Here is a 17,593-nt window from a genome sequence, read left to right on the forward strand (position 1 = left end):
ATTGCACCCCCACACTAGTGCAGTGCCTTGTCTGTTGTCGTCCAGCAAGCCTCAGCAGCCAAGTTGCTGCTTACCTCCTAATCTGGTGCGCAGTCCGGAAACATGTCCATGCTCGAAATACCACCAGCTCAACAGTAACCCTTGGTAACCCTGAGCTACCCAGGTGAATAATATTCTTGTCAAGGTTTCCAACTCTTCTTGTCTCGGCTAATCTGACCGATGTCGAGTCGACGCAGGCGATGGTGTTGAATTGCCGTTTCGGAAATGCGTGGGAGAGGCTCCATTGGTGGACGTAAAGGTGGACTCGCCAGCCTGAGTCTGTGAGTTTGTCAAGGGCCGGGACTATTCGGTGCTCTGCCAACGCCGAAATCTGTCCTCGTCAGGACCTGTCGAGAAGGTGTCGTCCTCATCGAGTGAGGCTGCATCGTTGTACGAGTATGTACGAGTGAGTTTTCCAGGCGTGATCTTTCCTGGATAGCAAGGCGAGCTACATCGGGTAGAATTGGGGTTGGATAGGGTATTGGCGATTTGCGTAGCCTGTTGGATTTGTTCGTAGCGAGGCCTCAAAGGACTAGTAAGGCTCAGAGATGGAATCTCGCGGGGGGCCGGTGGCCGTGTGACTCTTTAAGTACAGTATGGCCGGGGCTGCCATGGGCCAAATGATAAGGGCAAAGGAGATCAGCGACTACTGATACTCTCAAAGCACACCATAATGGGAACAAGTGATAACAAGCTCGTCGCATTCTGAGGACACGATAGGCTGTGAGCACCCATTCCGCCATTGAAGGGGAAATCTATTCAATGGCTTTCTGATAAGTGCGATAACCCCGCGATAACAGAATGACCCTCCTTAAGGCAGGCAGATAAAAAATCTGGGGCAGCCTGTCTCAATTCAGCAGGTAATTGCGGCCCTGGCCAGCCTATCCTTCGTCGGTCATCCACTCAGATGCTCGAATTGACCATGTTGATATCTTTGTTTCAGCGTTGTGTTGCATCTGATATCCCCCGAGGTCACCGTCACTCCGATGTTGTTATCACTGGTCATTGTGGTGAACTCCAGGCCCTTCCTGCTCATCATTCCAGCACTTATCAATGCACTGCAGGGAGGAAATAGCCTCAAGTCCTCGGGTAAACAAGCCAGTCATCGCTGCCAAAACTGAGGTTGAGCATTGCTTGCTATCTCCTGTCATGACCACTTGCAGTCTTGCCGATCCTTTGAACAACGCAGCAGATGTAGTTGGGGTCTGGGAAAATGATTATCTCCTGGTGTTTTGTGCGCAGCCTGAGCAACTGGACCTCGTCCTCAGTATTTCCATTTTCCGCATCCTCTTCAGTGCTTCGCTCTTTATTCTGGACAGTTTTGGCTTCGCCATACGCCGCTCCGGGGTACGTTCCGTCTGGACGTGCCGCATTGCGAGAAGCTGCGCCCAGTGTTGCACCCATTGCATTGGCATTGTTCACAAATTGGAAGATGGATGAAGCCAATCGCTCCACTGGTTTCTCGATATATTGAACCTCTGAAGTATCATCTGTTTCATGGGCAGTAGAGGATTGCTCCTTCTCTGACGCGTCTGTGCCACGCCTTGCCTCTTCTTTCTGCGGCCATGGGTACGCTGTCGCAGAAGCCGCAGGCCTTCCCTCACCCGCTGGAGAGGCGATTCCCGTAACTCTTATGATAGAACCATCTTTTCGAGAAAGGATCAATGTAGACTGTACGTTTGGTCTCTCCGTCAGACCTCGCAGCATCGCATCAATGGAAGGACCGTTTAGAATCTCCTGTTAAACACCAATCAGTATAGCGTCGTGTAAGATGAGGGGAGGGGACTAAAAACCCTTTCGGTCTGAGGCATCCTGATCGTGCGCCTCTAACCAGTTCGTTTCAAGCTTGCTCATTGGGTGCATGTCAACTCATGCTGACACCGTTTGTAGGCTCGATGTGGTTTTGGAGGCGTGCACAGACGCGCCAGACGCGTCTTTTTCTCTGGACAGGAACGTGCAGGGAAGCTCTCGAGCTATTCTCGTGGGGTGAGGTCACTGTAAGCCTTGTGTAACCGGAGGTATGGAGCTGAACAACGTGGAGAGTTTCTATTACGAACATGAATCCATCTCCACAAAATGGTGAAAAATCACTGTTAGATCGAGTGATTTGGGATCGTCGCCATCTGCGGTTCGGCCCGACAACGTCAAAAGCTTATTGTTCCCACTGCTTCTCCGCGGATTCTTCAGGAAGAAAAAAAAACTCTTTCCCATCCTTTAAATCCGTTTGAAGTCAATTACGAAATACGCCCAACCGACGAAATGGGCTCCAGTGCACGAAAGAAAAGAGAGAGGAAGAAAGACTTCCAGGTTGGTTGATCGAGCCCGTCCAGACCGGTAACAAACAAGCTGATATCGTGGACAGAAACAGAAACTGAAAGTGGGCAAGGCGAAACCCAAGGCTGAGAACCATACCGACACGACTTTCAGATCCCAAGGTATATGGCCTTATTAGTGGAACTGTGCAGATAGCTAACAAGATGAAAAAGCCATCGTTTTGAACCAGCAGCTAGATGTCCACGCGCCTTCGCAGTCTACGATATTTCTTCATCAACTCTCCCTACTCACCTCCCCATCCGCCACTCAGAGGAGAGATGCCCTTGCTTCCTTGACGAGTTTTGTCGCTTCTAGCCCCTTGACAAGTAGTTTGCCAGTTAACACCAGTTCTCTTCTCGGTACCATCTGTCCTCTCATGCTCGATGGCTCAGCCGGCGTCAGGACTCAGTTGCTCAAGCTTTTTCGCGCATTGCCCAGCGAAGACATCCAAGATCATGTGAGCAAGGCTTTGCCTTACTTGCGTGCAGCTATGACACATCTATCGCGGGATATTCGATCCTCGTCCCTTGATTTTGTATCCTATGTGATCAAAGCCGCTGGCCCAGAATTGATCTCGTGCCCTGGTGGCTGGCACCAAACCTTGGAATGCTTTACGACAGTCCTTGGCTGGAGGTCAGTCGACGCCAGCAGATGGTCCTCCACCAAAGCATCATTCGCGGGGGACTCCAAGTCTACGGCTCGAATAATGCAAGTTCTCGCTGAATTCTTGCAAGCTGGTCTTGTTGGGGACGAGCAATCTCCATCTAACACTAATCCACTACTCGCACACTTTCCCCTCTGGGAAGTTGAAACACTCCTTGTGCCAGAGAGATCTAATGCATATGCTTATCTGAATCTCTTTGGGCCGCAGATAGAGGACGAGACCAAAATTCTCGACGACCAACAAGATCGACAGAGCGACTTCGCACAAAATTTCCAGGGACATATCTTGGCCGGCATTGATGCCGCCAGGAAGGAAGGTGGAGAGCTAGGCCGTGCCGCAGGTCTGCTAGTGAAGACACTGGAACGCGCACAATCTTCTTGACCCGCCCTTATTCAAGAGGCTGTTCTCGAGGAGGTTTAGTCCCCAGGCGGTTCAGCAATGAAGAGGAGCTCTCTTATATCCCGTGGGATGCATATTGCTGAGCAACACATCCGAGACACTGGCACTGTGTTCAGCTCCAATGTCCATCCATCCTATTCGAGTCCTTTGTCTCGATAAGGCGCTCACTGCATCAAGGGTGGCTTCTCTTGGATGCATGAGTCGGAGCACTTGGTGGACACACTGAGAAAGGAAGAGGAGGAGGACAGAAAGCAAGAGCAGGAAGCAGACTGGCTATTTCATCCATCATGGAACAGAGACGGACTCAGGCGCAGGAACCATGTGGATCAGCACTATCCCACCCAATGATCGAAACCACCTCTTCAGCTCGTTGAATCTTGATCTGCCTCTTCATCTGATATTGTGCCACTGCCTCAGGTCCCAGATGCTTTGCTCGACCTTGCAGACACAACGACTCCAGGATCAAGACCACCTTGACCTTCCATGAGGTTTACAGCTTTGCGTTCTGCAACCCCCCGGCCTTCAGCTCAGCTATCGCCTGCAACGCGCCACTCTCTCCGCTTCGAATAGCCCCTTCCATATATCCTCTCCAGACGGTGTTCAATTCCGTGCCCACGAACTGGATATTCCCAAAAGATGCGCACAATGCTTTCCATCCGTCTGCAAGAACACCTGGTGGCATTGCAGGACATGGACAACCCCAGCCCGAAAACTCCTCATCCATCCACGGCGACTCATAAGCCTCGACAAAAAGAGGACGGATGTCCTCTCCGTCTGCAAACATGGCGCCTATTTGCTTCAGCACCGATGCCTTCTTCCCCTCCGCATCTTGGGCCGTCCATTTCCTCCCGAACTTTCCGCCGATGAAGCACGTCATACACGCATCATCGCCCAAACTGGTGTCCCGGAAGACCGATACAGGACCAACGAATGATTGACCCAGGCCGCACAGGTGTCTCTCCGCCCAGAACGGCTTGGTGAATCTGATGATATACTTGGTATAGAATCCATAGCGAGTGTGATTGGCAGCTGCACTTTTTGCGGCAGGTAAGGATGGTGAGAACCTTATGGTCTTATACACTGGTGTCGGAATCGAGAGAATGACTTTCCGAGCACGATACACTTGTGGCGAGCGTCCTCGTGTTGAGATCAAGACGGTGTTGTCCTGCTCTTGATCTATCGCTCCGACGGGGCTGTCCAGCTTGATCGACCCAGGCTTCAGTCTTTGTGCCATTCCTTCCGCGAAGGCTGAAGTGCCTTCTCGAATGCGGAGATATTGGCCACCATCCTTGCAATCGGATCGCATGGTCATCAACCCGCCGCCAGCGGCACAATCTACACAATATTTCGTCAGTCTCTGGATGACACGCACGGCCTGGAACCTGCATACATTCGAGGAAGTATAAAGCTGAAACCTCGGCCGGGTCGACGCCCAACATGGCGTGAGTCCAGACCTGTGCCGTCGCGAACGCCTTCTCCGTCACCTTTGCTTGCCGCAGGAACGTCTCAAAAGAAACGGAGTCAAGCTGCTCTCGATGAGGTCCTGCCGAGAAGATTGACGGTGTCTGCGTGGTGGAGATGTGTTCGACCAAATCTCGGATTGATATGCATGACTCTGTGTCACTGTCGGACGGATACTGCTCAGAGGCTCAGGGTCAACCATCTTACGCCCAAGCACCGATAACCTAGCCAAAATCGGCGGTCAAGGGGTCTCAAACCTTTGGTACATCGCTGGAAACTCGATTAGCTCTGTAGCAACACGATCGTGCTGGGGACAAACAGATCTCCGAGGGAAGGGCAGCTCACCCGTACGGAAACTTGACGAGCGTCCCGTCAAAATCCTGGACAACGACGTTGCCACTGGTGTTTTGGACATAAGTATGCAGCCCAAGGTCATTCGCCAGTTCCCACATGCGACTTTGATTGCTGTCGTTGATCCACGCAGCCCCCAGATCGGACTTGACGGCCCCTTCGCTGGAGCGCAGAGTCAGTGTCTTCCCACCCACTCGATCCCTCGCCTCGAGGACCAAGTAATTGAGGTTCTCATGATGGACGGTAAGCGCCGCTTGCAGGCCAGAAAGACCCGCTCCAACGATCACCACATCATATATCTGGTCAGACATGCTGTATATCTGACTTTCCTCGACTCGATGTTCAGATTGGCGACGCACCAGCATCGATTGCTGTGAACCTTACATATATATATAAACATTCTCAAGTGGACGCCATCCTCGCTTGTTAGGCCGAGAACAGCAGGCGAGATTGGTGGAGACAGCGCCCTTCTCCGTCTTGACTTTCTTTGGCCGTCGAAGCTTCTATGTCTGCCACTATGATGCACGTCGATATCGTATCGCACAAAGCACACGACTCGGCCTCTCAATCATACAATAGAGTCGAAATTTGTGCTGGGTCATTGCTTGTTATTCAAGTCATGTCTTCAGGATGGCTCTGTGTCTCTCTACACTGGGCCTGTGGGAGAGCACACAGCGTCCCGAAGTCGTGATATCACCCCACCCTACCAATGATTCAAATCATGCCGTGCATACTACAGACAATGTGGTCTTTGGTCGGGCCTGCCTTTCTGCAGGAGCATCAGGGTCCCAAGCTGCTGAGCAGGGATGCAAGACCTTCACGTGTCGTCAATAAATATGTGGTGGGCAGCAAATTGCTTATCCAGGGCTCCTTGAAGCCGTGCGACGCTGAAGAATGGGATGGATTTCCCGAAAGACAATCTGAATGGGATGAATGGGGAGGTATTGGTCAGGCGACCTTACTTGCACTTTGAATGGGGGCGTCTGTCGTTTGCAGTCTGCCATTCATCCTCGGCATTCACTGCTCGAGACACTATTGAATGGTTCTGCCGGTCCCTATTGTGAAGAGTGAAATGTGCGCGCGCGATGGATCAAGGCAGCATTCACAATGAATACAGCCCTTACCAAAGTTTTCACCTCTTCGCGTTTGCTCTTCTCTCCATCTCTTTCCCTCTCGACAGTATCGAATCTCGAGACAACCTGCCTTCCTTCTCTCATCTCATCTCTTTAGCTTCAGATTCAGATAGCCTCAGCGCCATTCGAAAGCTTGATGCTCTTTCAGCCACTGATTCTCTGTTCGATATCCTCCTCCTGATCAGACTTTGAAATCTCACAACAGCAAACATGAAGATCGCAAGAACCATCATCCAGCCCATCCGGTCTTTGACTGCTGTCCCCTTCACAGGAATTCAACCCAGTCTGCGCAGGCAGATCAAGGAACTCAACCGCAGTCGCTGTCACTTTACGCGCGTCAAGCCGATCGAACCAATCTCCAACACCCGGCCCCTCTCGCCATCTCGAACATTGCGAAAGCGCCGACACTTGACGCCCGAACGCTTCGAGAAACAATATGAGAGGCTCGACCATCTCGTGCCTCTAGACAACCACCACTCCAGGTTCCTGAGCGACCTGGCCGAGCCAGGTCTCTTCCTGGAGAAGGACTTCGATGCCGTCCAGGAGGACGAAGAAGCACAACGCCGACCCACCGAGGTCGTGTGTCTGGAGATGGAGGACACTGACGTTGTGATGACCGACTATGAAGAGATGGAGGACGTAGAGATGAGAGATGCGTTGTATCCGCCGCATTTGGTCTACTGGTGGGCATCCTTCCCATACATGTCGTTCTTTGATGTTAACAGTGTCCAGGCAAGGCGAATATCCGCCACCAGAGTTCTTCTTTCCTTTTCCCCCTCCCTACGCTGGAATCGACATCCTCCAGCAAGAGATTAAGATAGAAGAAGTCTGTTCGACTGTCGCGTGCGACCAGGTGGCTCAGGAGTCACCTGTGAAGCCATCGCACGTCGAACCAGAGCTATTGACCAAGGATCCGGTGGTTGAGTATTTCGAGAACCTGGAATACAATATTGCACGCGGAATCTTGCCACCAAACATCGCCGCAGAGGCAACGAGCCCTGAAAATCCTCCAGCAGAAAAGCTGGGAGACGAGAAGGTCGGTGTCGAGCAGGTCTCGCCCGAGAAGGACTCAATCCCAGAGGGAAAAGAGCGAGAGCCAGAGCCAGAGGCTGCCAAAGTTTGGGATCCGGTCGAGTCACCGGTTAGGAGACAGACTGTGTCATTTGAACATGTCCCAAGACAGTACCATGGCCTGGTGGAGGAGGCAATTGATTTCTCGGTTGACCAGATGAAACCACCGCCAGAGTGGTGGAAGTCAACTACGCTCAAAGGAAGCGACGGAGACAAAGAGCATGGCAAATGCGTAATTCGCAGTTTCGAGCAGTATGCAGCTTGGCCGCCTCACCTCCAGGTACAGCCACAATTCCACTGTCCCGATCAACAAAACCCAAAAGGGGAGTTCAACACACCAGCAAGCTGCCGGTTAGGCCTGAAACGCAACAGAGAGGAACGAAAGCGTTTCTCTGAGATCCGAAAGAACCACCCCGAAGTTTGGGAGGCAATCATCGGCACGATGCTTCAAGAGGGTGTGAGCATTGACAGCATGCTCCTGTGCCACGAAGCGCAAGATGAGAAAGGCAACACCGTTGACCTTCGACCACAAGTGCTCGACGACCAAAAATGGTGCGTGGACGAATGGCGATTCGACAATCTGAGCTGGCACACAATGCAAGACGCTGCACTGCCCCTTGACTGCTCTCAAGAGTTCCACAAAGCGCCCAAAGGTGATGAGCGAGTGTTTCAGGAGACGATTGCATATCTGAAAGGCCATCCTGAGATCTGCTACGTCTTCCGCATTCTCGTCTCGGAATGGCTCAAGGTGGAGGCGAACCAAGTGGCCTTTCGAAGGATTGCGCGCAAGGCGGGCTGGTGTCCAGCGGCCGAACACCAACTCCAGCGCGAATTCATCGAGTGGGTCTTTGCCAACGCCAGCGGAACAGCAAAGGAGATCTTTTCGCTGGTCGAAAAGCATTTCTCTAACCGATATCCGCGGTTCTTGGCTGCCGCCATCGAAGAGAAGGAGACCGCCACCTCCTAAAGGACAAGGAGGCTTCGCCCTGCATTGACAGGAGATTGCGAGGTCGTTAAGTCGTGGGAAGTTCGGTGTGGTGAGCGGGAGCGAAGATTGGGAAGACAAACTGCAGGACGGCAGGGTGGTGGAACATGACACGATGGAGATCGGGGCGGAGACTGCAGTTGACGATTGATTGCGATGCTCGGGACAAGGAAAGGAATTCGTGTCGACACAAGCCAGAGGCACCAGAAGAGTTGAAAGGCGTCGAGAGCATACGCATCCCGAAGAATGGGTCACGTCGACCAGGAGCGTGTTTGTGACAGTGTGATGAGGCAAAGGTACGACATGTCCGAGACGGAGCTTAACTGGCACAAGCAGTAGACACTCGACTAGGCTCGAACATAATGGAGATATTTTCACCCTAGCAAACTGTTTGTCTGTCGGGAGCAACTGGCAAGGCTGTGTGTGGTGAGCAGGTCATAAAAGGGGCTGCGCCTCGAGGCTGCGGGCGCCGGCGGTGGCTTGGGTCTATCGAGGTGGAAGAAACCACCGAATGACCAGGAATCATGCACGCAAGAAAGCATTTCAACTGGACCTTCAGGCCGTCCGTCATCACAGGGAAGATGTATGTATGGAGTAATAGAGATGCAAGTCTTTACCTTTGGAATGCAGCTAACTATCTCCAAGGACCGTTGAACTGACTCGCTCGGTCTCGCTCTGCCTGTCTCCGCCTGCGCCCATCTCCATCCACCTTTACCTTTTACTTTCACCTCCACCTCGGTACCAAAGACTTACTGACCCGGGTGAATGGTCTGTTGTCCAAGCTCAAAGACATCAAAATCTCTCGTTCATACGATGAGATCCACGACTCGTATTTCCTGTCCTTTCCGCCCTTGACAATCTGCCAAGTCGTCAAGAAGATGCAGCCAGAGTCCACAAACACACACGCACAAGGGCCAGCGAGCCTACGGGGCAGTCGATGCATTGGCGCCATGCAAGCCAGTCTAACTAGACAAGCCATCCAAGCTCCCTGTTCGAGTTACACTTATGCAGGTTTTCCAAAACGTCGTGGTGGCACCTAGCCTCGGTCCCTCCGCCTGAAGAATGGCCGGCTCCTCCCTTGCCCGATTTGCCCATTGCAGACGAGCAAAGGAGAAATACAATCCATCACACTGCTGAGCGGTACCGATCGAACACTCCATTTGCCTGTAGCTCTAGCTCCAACCATGTCCCTCCCATCGCTGCCGGGCGCATCCCTCCAGACAATGCTTTACATCTTCTTTCCCGTTCTCGAGCGGTCCCGCAGAGCTGTCGGCCAACCCATGGGCTAAAACTTGTTACGCGAGGAGTTCTCAACTCCTCCAAGGGGATCCAGATGTTGCAAACTCAAAACATCTCATCATCGTAATGGCCCATGCGGGGTTAGATGAAAGGTCACCAATGCGGGCAGTCTATCAGTTTGCTGTTTGCTAAGGCGATCGGAAACGTCTTTCCTTCCTTTTCCTTCTGACCGTGATGGTCACCTTCTTACAAAAGAATAGCGGCAGCTGAGCTCTAGTTTGAGCGGTCCAGGGGTCTCTCGTTCTTCGCCTATTCGGCACATCTTCTCCTCCCAGGGATCCGGCATAAAGATCGATCCTTCGTCCACCTCCCTCGGTGCTTCGACTGATCTTTGTGCAACACTCCAATTTTGACATGTGGTTATAGGATCCTGACTTGATTCTGGGACCTATTCTCGAAATGGGCAGAGAAAACGTCGAGTTCAAGACCTCGGATCGGGTCACATTGAGAGGATGGTTCTACACCAGCGACTCGGCTGCCGGGAAAGCACCATGCCTCGTCATGTCCCACGGCTTCACGGCCCTCAAGGAAATGGACCTGGACGCTTTCGCTGAACACTTTGTGTCCAAACTGCCCATCACCTGCCTCGTCTACGACAATCGCGGCTTTGGTGACAGCGATACGGCCGAAGGGGAGCCGAGGAGTGAGATCATCCCCATGACTCAATGTAGCGACATCTCCGACGCCATTACCTATGCTTCGACAAGGCCTGAAGTTGACCCGGACAAGATTGGAATCTGGGGTTCGTCATACAGTGGCGGCCACGTGCTATACGTCGGGGCTGTGGATCGAAGAGTCAAAGCCGTGCTCAGCCAGGTCCCTTGCGTCAGTGGATGGGACAACTTCAGTCGTCTTGTGCGTCCAGATTTTGCGGTCGGATTTAATGCGACCTTTGCTGCAGGTCTGTCATTTGGGGTCTTGACATATGTCGATCAGCCGATATTCTGACACCCTCGCAGATAGAATTGCACGAGCTGAAGGAAAGGAGCCTGGAATGGTTCCTGTAGTGGATGCTGATCCTCTGAAGCCATCTGCACTGCCAACACCAGACAGCTACGAATTCTTTACCGCTTGGGAGAAGAAGTCTCAGTGGAAGAATACCTGCACTGTCAAGACGTGAGTCTAGAACCTGCCACCTGCTCTTCTTGCCGCCTTCCGTTACTCACTCTCCCCCTAGAGTCGAGCTCTTCCGCGCTTATGAGCCGCAGCAACTCATTGACAAGATCTCGCCGACGCCGCTCCTAATGACGGTTGCCAGAGGGGACGTGCTTACACCAGCAGACCTTGCACTCGGGGCATTTGCACGCGCAAAAGAGCCCAAACAACTGCAACTGTTACCTTGTGGACACTTTGAAGCGTATTCCGGACCATATTTCGAAAGGAATGCTGGAACTCAGACCGAATTCTTGAAGAAGTGGCTGGTCGAGGGTGGTTGAATGAGGATTGTCTGGACCCCGAAGCGGGATTCGGCTCGGGAACGTCGAACATATGGAACATTGTGTTCTGTGATGCTGCCCGGTCTTTTGGACTCTCCTTTGCCGGTTCGATTGGATAGATTCTGGGACTTGGATGATGAGAGACGGTCGCACCGAACTGGACATGTTCGAGTCGTACTAATTTCCATGTCTGACGATAACCATATCCGCCGTATTGGGGTTGAAATGTGAGGTGTAACGCTGTAAAATGTCTTGTCAGACGGACCATTTTCGTAGCAATAAACCTGGAACCTCAGCTCGTATCACCTCATCACATCTCACCACCCAGAATTTCATTCCCAGCTTTGAACATTGTCCAGTCGCTCGTTGCTGTTCAATTACGCGATCTCCCTGGATTCGCCCGTGTGGTCACGACTGTCTGAGCTCCGTCTGCAAAGCGTACGATTATTCAGTGCTTGAAGCCAGCTTGAAAACCCCCTGTCACAAGAGAGAAATTTCCTTGCTCTACCTATTCGTCTTCCAGGCCAGCCAGAGTGGCATACGCGAACTCGACTGTCCAAACTCTAATCAGAAATGTCGAGGGTTCCATGGATGGCGCGTTGAAGACGATCGAAAGGGCTCATCTGCTATCATCGACAAGACGACGGAGTTACTGAGGCCAAATTTACAAATTCGTCACCTGAGAACAAACACGGTAGACACATACAGTACATGAAGGACGAAGGATCCCATCCGCGTCAGTAAGACGAATACACATCTCAAACCCTCACAGTTCGGGCCCGAGAGCTAAACCCACCATTTGAGCGAGGACACCTCTCCCAGACATCTTGAAGAAGAAGGGAGGACGAGCCGGCATAAAAAGAGTCCACGCATGTTCCGACCAGTTTCTTTCCTCCGCAAGAGGTTGGATGCCAGGCTGGTCGGCACATGCTTCAAGGCTCGATCCCTCTGGACGGGTGAGGATGCAACAACAGCCTCCCAGAAGCGTCTTCTCCTGTTCGATATCGCGAGCAATCAATCGCCCTTTTCCATCCACCGGGTTCATTCGTCCAACTCGTTCCTACGCGCCCAAAACTCTTTCTCCCCAAACACGATCCGCTCACGGCTGGCCCTGCACTACAAGGGGCTCCCGTACACCGAATCCTGGATCTCGTATCCGGACATCGAGCCATTGTGGCAGGAATTGAAGATCCCGCCACGAAAGGATGTCTTGGAAAGTCAACGGCGGACCTCGCCGACTTGCACGTTACCCATCCTCCTTCTCGACGCCGAAGACTTTGGTCCAGACACCTTGAAAGGACTACATGATGCAAAAGTCCCCGGGGTCCACGAAACGGTGCAGACGAGGTACGGCATATTCACGCCGGTGGTCTCGTCGCTGAGCATCGCCATGGCGCTCGAAGTGCTCTTCCGCGACCCTGAGAGATATCCTCCCTTATTCCCTGACCAACAGTCCCTGGAACAGACGCGACAAGTCCAGGGCATCATCACTCGCATCCTCCCCGCGACACGCCGGCTGATAATCCCTTCCGTGCCGGACATTCTCGACGACAGAGGGAAAGAGTACTTTATCCGAACACGCAGCGAATGGTTTGAGGTGATGTCGCTCGAAGAGCTCCGACCCAAGACCCAAGAAGAAACAGATCGGCTGTGGGCCAACATTGAGACAGAACTCGACCCCATCTTGCGCGCACTGCAGGACTTGCCCCAGGTGAAAGGTCCCAAGCTGCACGACGCCCTGGACTGGAATTCCGACGCGAGCGTTGCCCACGGGCCCACCGACCGCGTGCGCTACCTCTCCGGCACGTCCTCTCCGACCTACGCCGACTTCATCCTCATGGCCTTTCTGGCCTGGATCGCCCGCGTCGACATGGACGTCTGGGCGCGCCTGACCCTACACTTCGGCCACGGCGTGCTCGAGGATCTTTGGATGGGCTGTCTCCCCTACCTCCGCAGTGGCGGCTACGTGGGCACGCTGGAGTGGTTCCGGCCCGTGGGGAGACAGCAACTCGGCCATCGTTGAGGTTTTGGGCCTGGGTCGGACGAGTTCTCGTGGAAGTGATTTGTTATTCGACGACGAGGAGAGGGAGCAGAGGCGGTACTGTCTGTCCCCTTTGATGGAGATCTGGTTTCTGGATACAAACAGGAAAAGGAAAAGGGGGTGCGGTAAAGGGAACCGAATCATTTAAGGCTACTAGTTATCATTCATCAGTCCTCTAGAGAAGAGAAGAGGAAGATGTATTTTACCTAGATATACAAGTACTGTCTGTGACATACCTTTAGAAGACGGGTGTGATTCGCCAACCAGCGACACGATACAGCATTCATCTTTTGTATCATTTCAATTTCAATTTCAATTTACTTCACATACACCTTACCACTCTTCGCCGTATCATGATCGTTGCGCTCGGTCGCTCACTCGCTCGCTCCCTCTCTGTATCTCTCTTCTTTCTTCCCTTCCTCTTTTCCCTCTTTCTTCTTTTACCTCCCCTAACCTCCCTCAGCACACTCTATCGGACCACTCTGCCTTCTCCTCCCCTACCGCCGTCCTCCTGTGTAGCCATTGCGAGGCTATCTCCCTCCGTGTCCAACACCATCGCCAACACCATGACCATCGCCACCGCTAATACCAACCGCAAGTCAAATTGACAGGCACAGGCACAGGCACAGACACAAACACAGTCGAGTTCGTGTTCGATACCAAAAAGGGGCCTTGTCAACCCATGAGCGCAACGAGGACGCTAGACACAGTTCCTCCCGACATGTGCGATGCATGATGATGTTGAACAATTGCTGGACCGACCGCCGTGCACATCTACCTCCCGATCCACGTTGTCCCCTTCAGGTGTGGGTCATGATGTGCATAGCGTCGTCTTCAACGTCGACATCGACATTTCATGCATGTTGCTGTTGCTGTTTCTGTTGCTGTTACCGCTACCGCTACGCACGGGGTTGACCGTGCTATCATTCATCCCTCATCACCTATCACGCACGACATGGAATGGAACGGAGCGGGCACCATCTTCATCAACGACACCAGGAGGACAAGACAAGGGACGACGCGCAAGACAGACAAAGTCGTTGTGTCAACACAACATCATTAGCATTGGAGGTTCTGTATCTCCCCCCCTTGCTCTTCCTCTTTTGTTTCCTATTCTACAGGAAGGGAGCCTCATGGCCCCAGGCCCCTGGCTCCTAGGAGCCGACCAACGCCAACACTAAAAACTAAGCCAAACCAATATACACGCAAAACAAAGCCCGATCCTCGTCGGGGAGGGGTATCATCGTCATCAGCTCATCATGTCATAAACGTCGTGAAGAAAACAAGGCAAAGGCAAAAGACAAAAACAAAACCGATTTACAAACTGCTCTTCAAGAGCGATCCGTTCACAAGCTCCGCCACAATCCTCCTTCTCTGCAGCGGGATCATATCGGCGCTGTACGACATGGGCGTAAGCCCCAACATGATCTGCCGCGCGCTCGTGATTGTAAACACTCCACAATCATCCATGTTGGTCTGTTGTGGAGACTCTCCTGCCTCCAGCAAGGTCCATTCGGATTCCTTGTATGCAGTTCCCAATTCCGCAGCGACCCATGACTTCACAACATTAATGTATCGTCTCCCATTGCCTCTCAGGCTGTTGTAGTGTGCGATTGTGCGGTTCTTTCCTGACACCACACAAAGCGTCCAATGGCTGCCGCTGTTGACAGGGATGAAGACGGCTTCTGTTTCAAGTAGGTTCTTGCCCCCGATCTTTGCTCGAGAAGCCCAGCGTTTGACGCTATCATACCCGCGGCTTTCGAGGTTGTTGAAGAAAAAGGACACAAAGGCGTGGTGCGTGGGAACTTGTGTGGGACGGTCGTTCTGTCTGCCGTGGGCGACCACCAGCTTGAGGTACCCATTGATAACCTCATCGTTGAGCCATTGATCGGTGCCGCCGCTGGACTGTGCATTGAGAGGGACAACGCGGGTAAGATCTCTGGGTTTAAAAGTGCCGTGCCCGTGGCGAAGCGCGGTCTGGATTTTCTGTTCCCATTCTTCTGTGAGTGGGACAATTTCGTAATGGGTCTTCTCTTCAAGGATCGCAAGTCTCTTGGACTCTGCGCGCGTGACTCTCTGGGTCTTTTCGGAGGAATGTGGTGTGGCTTTGGGGGTCGGATGGTCTGGTGTATATAGATCATCTAGCCTGAGTTCTGCAAATTGCTTTTCGGGAGTGTGGAGGGAAGATGCTGCTGAGGAGCTGGATTCACTGCCATCTTTGTCATCAGTCAGGTCGACTGGACTTGCAGCTTTTATCTTTTGTGGAGTGACATGCATGGGTGTCTTTGGTAATTCATTATTGGAAGTTTGATTCTCCTGTGTTTCGATGTGTTGTTCCACGTCTTTTGTGGCATTGTTGAGTTGGGGATGATGGTCTTGGTTGGCCAGGCCAAGAATATCTTCCGTATTCTCGTTCGCCACTTTTACTGTGGTAGGGATCAGGTTATTGTTTGCCTCGCTTTCGGTTTCTGGCGTGGCAGGTTCGTCGAGATTCGACGTTCCGTTGGTGGGTTCTCCTGATGGCGCGATTGCGGTCGACATTGATGTCTCTCGAGGAGCCTCGCTCTCAGCGAGGGCGTTTGAAGCCGGGACTGGGGATCCGCCTCCTGACATGATCATTCTGAAAACATGAGCATCCAGTTCTGGGTTTGGGGGTGGTGTACCATCGAAGAAAGAAGAAATCTCGCTCTTAACGGGAGATCTTGGTGCGTCGATGTGATAGTTTCCTGGTGAGCAATCGCACATGGATGAGATATCTGACAACGGAGTCTTTGGACTTTTGAGGAGAACCTCTTTTCGTAGGTCCGATCTGGGTGAGTTGAATCGTCGTAGTCTTAGACGTGGTGGTGTCAACAAAGTCTTGTCGGTAGGAGTTGGGGGTTTGGGAGTTTCTGATGATGGTGCGTCTTGGACAACAATGGCAATTTTGGGCGTCTGTGGTGATTCCACGCTCGGACCTTGGGTCTGGACTCTCTTCGACGAAGCAGGGGTCTCGTCGTTCTCGGTCAAACGGGAGCCTTGTGTGAGGATGCGTCTCTTTCTAGATCGCTGGATGGAGGATATAACACTGCTTGACTCTGTGTCGCTCTCAATGACCGCTTGCAATCCTTGTTGCAACTGTGCGCTCGGTGTAGCGGAGTCGGTGGAGGTGATGGTTACTGCAGGCGAAGGGGGTGAGGCAGGAATTGGTTTCAGTTGCGGATATGGAGACTCTAGCTTTGCGCATTCGAGCAAAGGCTTCTCAAACTTTTCGTCTGGAGTTGGGAGATGAGCTGGTTTAGGTTCTCGAGGAGGTGTAAATCGAGGCATTTGGGGAAAGACCTGATCGACGACACGTGGGCGCCGAATCGGACCTCGGGGAGTAGCATTTTGGCTCCGTCGGTTCAAGACGTATTGTGGTCTGAACTCTGGGATTTCGTACAACACACCATCTGTGTATTTATGTTGTTCTTCTGTAGTCGGAATGGGTTTGGGGAGTCGCTGAGGCGGGATTGTGGGCGTTTGTGGAGGGGGTCGTGCTATTTGTTGAGCTGCGACCAGTTCTTTGGCAACAGCTCGATTCCATGGTGATTGTGAAATTGGTGGAGGAAGAGATCTTGGTGCAGCTTGTCGCTTTTGCTGGGTAGGTCTCTGCTCATGGCGACGGCGCTGGAATCGTCGGACAATGTAGACAGTAGGGACAGTGACCGCAGTGGTTGTGGCATCGATTGTACGTCTGCTGAGTTGTGCAGCGGCGTGGAAGCCGAGTCCAGCCAAACCTCCAAGGCCTGTACATATTCTCTTTGCGGCAGGGATGATGTGGTCGAGGGGAGAAGGTCTGCGAGGGGGCATGAAGACGCCGGTGGTAGGAGGGGGAGGGGTCGGAGGGTCGACAGGCCAACCACCAGGCACATATCTGTCTTGGTACGGATTGTGCGCAGGAGGAGGCGTTTGAGGATGCCAATCCATGAAAGATGAGGTGTCAGCCATGGCTGTGGATTTTGGAAAGGTGAGGGATGCTTGAGGATGCCACGATGCGGGATGTAGACTGAGAGTGTCGAGCACTGGATGAGATTCAGGATGAAGATGAGACTGAGCAAGAAAGGTACAAAGATCGGGAGCGAGTTATCTGACAGCATAGGAGTGTGAGAAGGGGTGAGTCGCGCTGAGTCAGAGAGTCGCAAGAGTAAACACAAAGTCACTTGGGTCAAGGGAAACAGTGAATTGTCTTTATTGTATGATGGATTGAAAGATGCAGGACAATCATCGCAGAGAGAGACGCGATTCTCCAAAATGCCAAATGCGGCACTACAGCGATTGGCCACTTTGATTTTCTGCCGCCCCGCCGCATCCAGGACAATGGATTTCATATCCGATACCGCCTTTGTTCACGAAGCTAAATACCGTACATGCAGGATCGAA

At 52.5% G+C, this 17,593-nt stretch overlaps 7 protein-coding genes across 7 annotated transcripts; 4 read left to right on the forward strand and 3 right to left on the reverse strand.

Annotated features, from left to right (window-relative positions):
• Positions 1 to 1,176: 1,176 nt before the first annotated feature.
• AYO20_04699 (hypothetical protein) lies at positions 1,177 to 1,850 on the reverse strand (the record flags this gene model as incomplete). Its single annotated transcript, XM_022642994.1, has 2 exons — positions 1,177 to 1,776; positions 1,833 to 1,850. The coding sequence occupies 2 exons, from the start codon at positions 1,848 to 1,850 to the stop codon at positions 1,177 to 1,179; spliced, it is 618 nt and encodes a 205-aa protein (XP_022501049.1).
• Positions 1,851 to 2,298: 448 nt separating this feature from the next.
• Positions 2,299 to 3,397, forward strand: AYO20_04700 (hypothetical protein; the record flags this gene model as incomplete). Its single annotated transcript, XM_022642995.1, has 3 exons — positions 2,299 to 2,346; positions 2,402 to 2,474; positions 2,526 to 3,397. The coding sequence occupies 3 exons, from the start codon at positions 2,299 to 2,301 to the stop codon at positions 3,395 to 3,397; spliced, it is 993 nt and encodes a 330-aa protein (XP_022501050.1).
• A 508-nt stretch (positions 3,398 to 3,905) lies between these two features.
• Positions 3,906 to 5,538, reverse strand: AYO20_04701 (hypothetical protein; the record flags this gene model as incomplete). Its single annotated transcript, XM_022642996.1, has 4 exons — positions 3,906 to 4,750; positions 4,806 to 5,052; positions 5,134 to 5,164; positions 5,222 to 5,538. 4 exons carry the CDS (start codon positions 5,536 to 5,538, stop codon positions 3,906 to 3,908), a joined length of 1,440 nt encoding a protein of 479 aa, XP_022501051.1.
• Positions 5,539 to 6,570: 1,032 nt separating this feature from the next.
• AYO20_04702 (hypothetical protein) lies at positions 6,571 to 8,398 on the forward strand (the record flags this gene model as incomplete). The annotated part of the gene is made up of 2 exons (XM_022642997.1): positions 6,571 to 7,043; positions 7,093 to 8,398. The coding sequence occupies 2 exons, from the start codon at positions 6,571 to 6,573 to the stop codon at positions 8,396 to 8,398; spliced, it is 1,779 nt and encodes a 592-aa protein (XP_022501052.1).
• A 1,716-nt stretch (positions 8,399 to 10,114) lies between these two features.
• AYO20_04703 (hypothetical protein) lies at positions 10,115 to 11,151 on the forward strand (the record flags this gene model as incomplete). Its single annotated transcript, XM_022642998.1, has 3 exons — positions 10,115 to 10,616; positions 10,675 to 10,831; positions 10,893 to 11,151. The coding sequence occupies 3 exons, from the start codon at positions 10,115 to 10,117 to the stop codon at positions 11,149 to 11,151; spliced, it is 918 nt and encodes a 305-aa protein (XP_022501053.1).
• An 871-nt stretch (positions 11,152 to 12,022) lies between these two features.
• Positions 12,023 to 13,174, forward strand: AYO20_04704 (hypothetical protein; the record flags this gene model as incomplete). Its single annotated transcript, XM_022642999.1, has 1 exon — positions 12,023 to 13,174. One exon carries the CDS (start codon positions 12,023 to 12,025, stop codon positions 13,172 to 13,174), a length of 1,152 nt encoding a protein of 383 aa, XP_022501054.1.
• Positions 13,175 to 14,509: 1,335 nt separating this feature from the next.
• On the reverse strand, positions 14,510 to 17,161 carry AYO20_04705 (hypothetical protein; the record flags this gene model as incomplete). Its single annotated transcript, XM_022643000.1, has 1 exon — positions 14,510 to 17,161. One exon carries the CDS (start codon positions 17,159 to 17,161, stop codon positions 14,510 to 14,512), a length of 2,652 nt encoding a protein of 883 aa, XP_022501055.1.
• Positions 17,162 to 17,593: the final 432 nt, after the last annotated feature.

Source organism: Fonsecaea nubica (genome assembly GCF_001646965.1).
Source record: "Fonsecaea nubica strain CBS 269.64 chromosome Unknown Scaff25, whole genome shotgun sequence".
NCBI lineage: Eukaryota > Fungi > Ascomycota > Eurotiomycetes > Chaetothyriales > Herpotrichiellaceae > Fonsecaea > Fonsecaea nubica.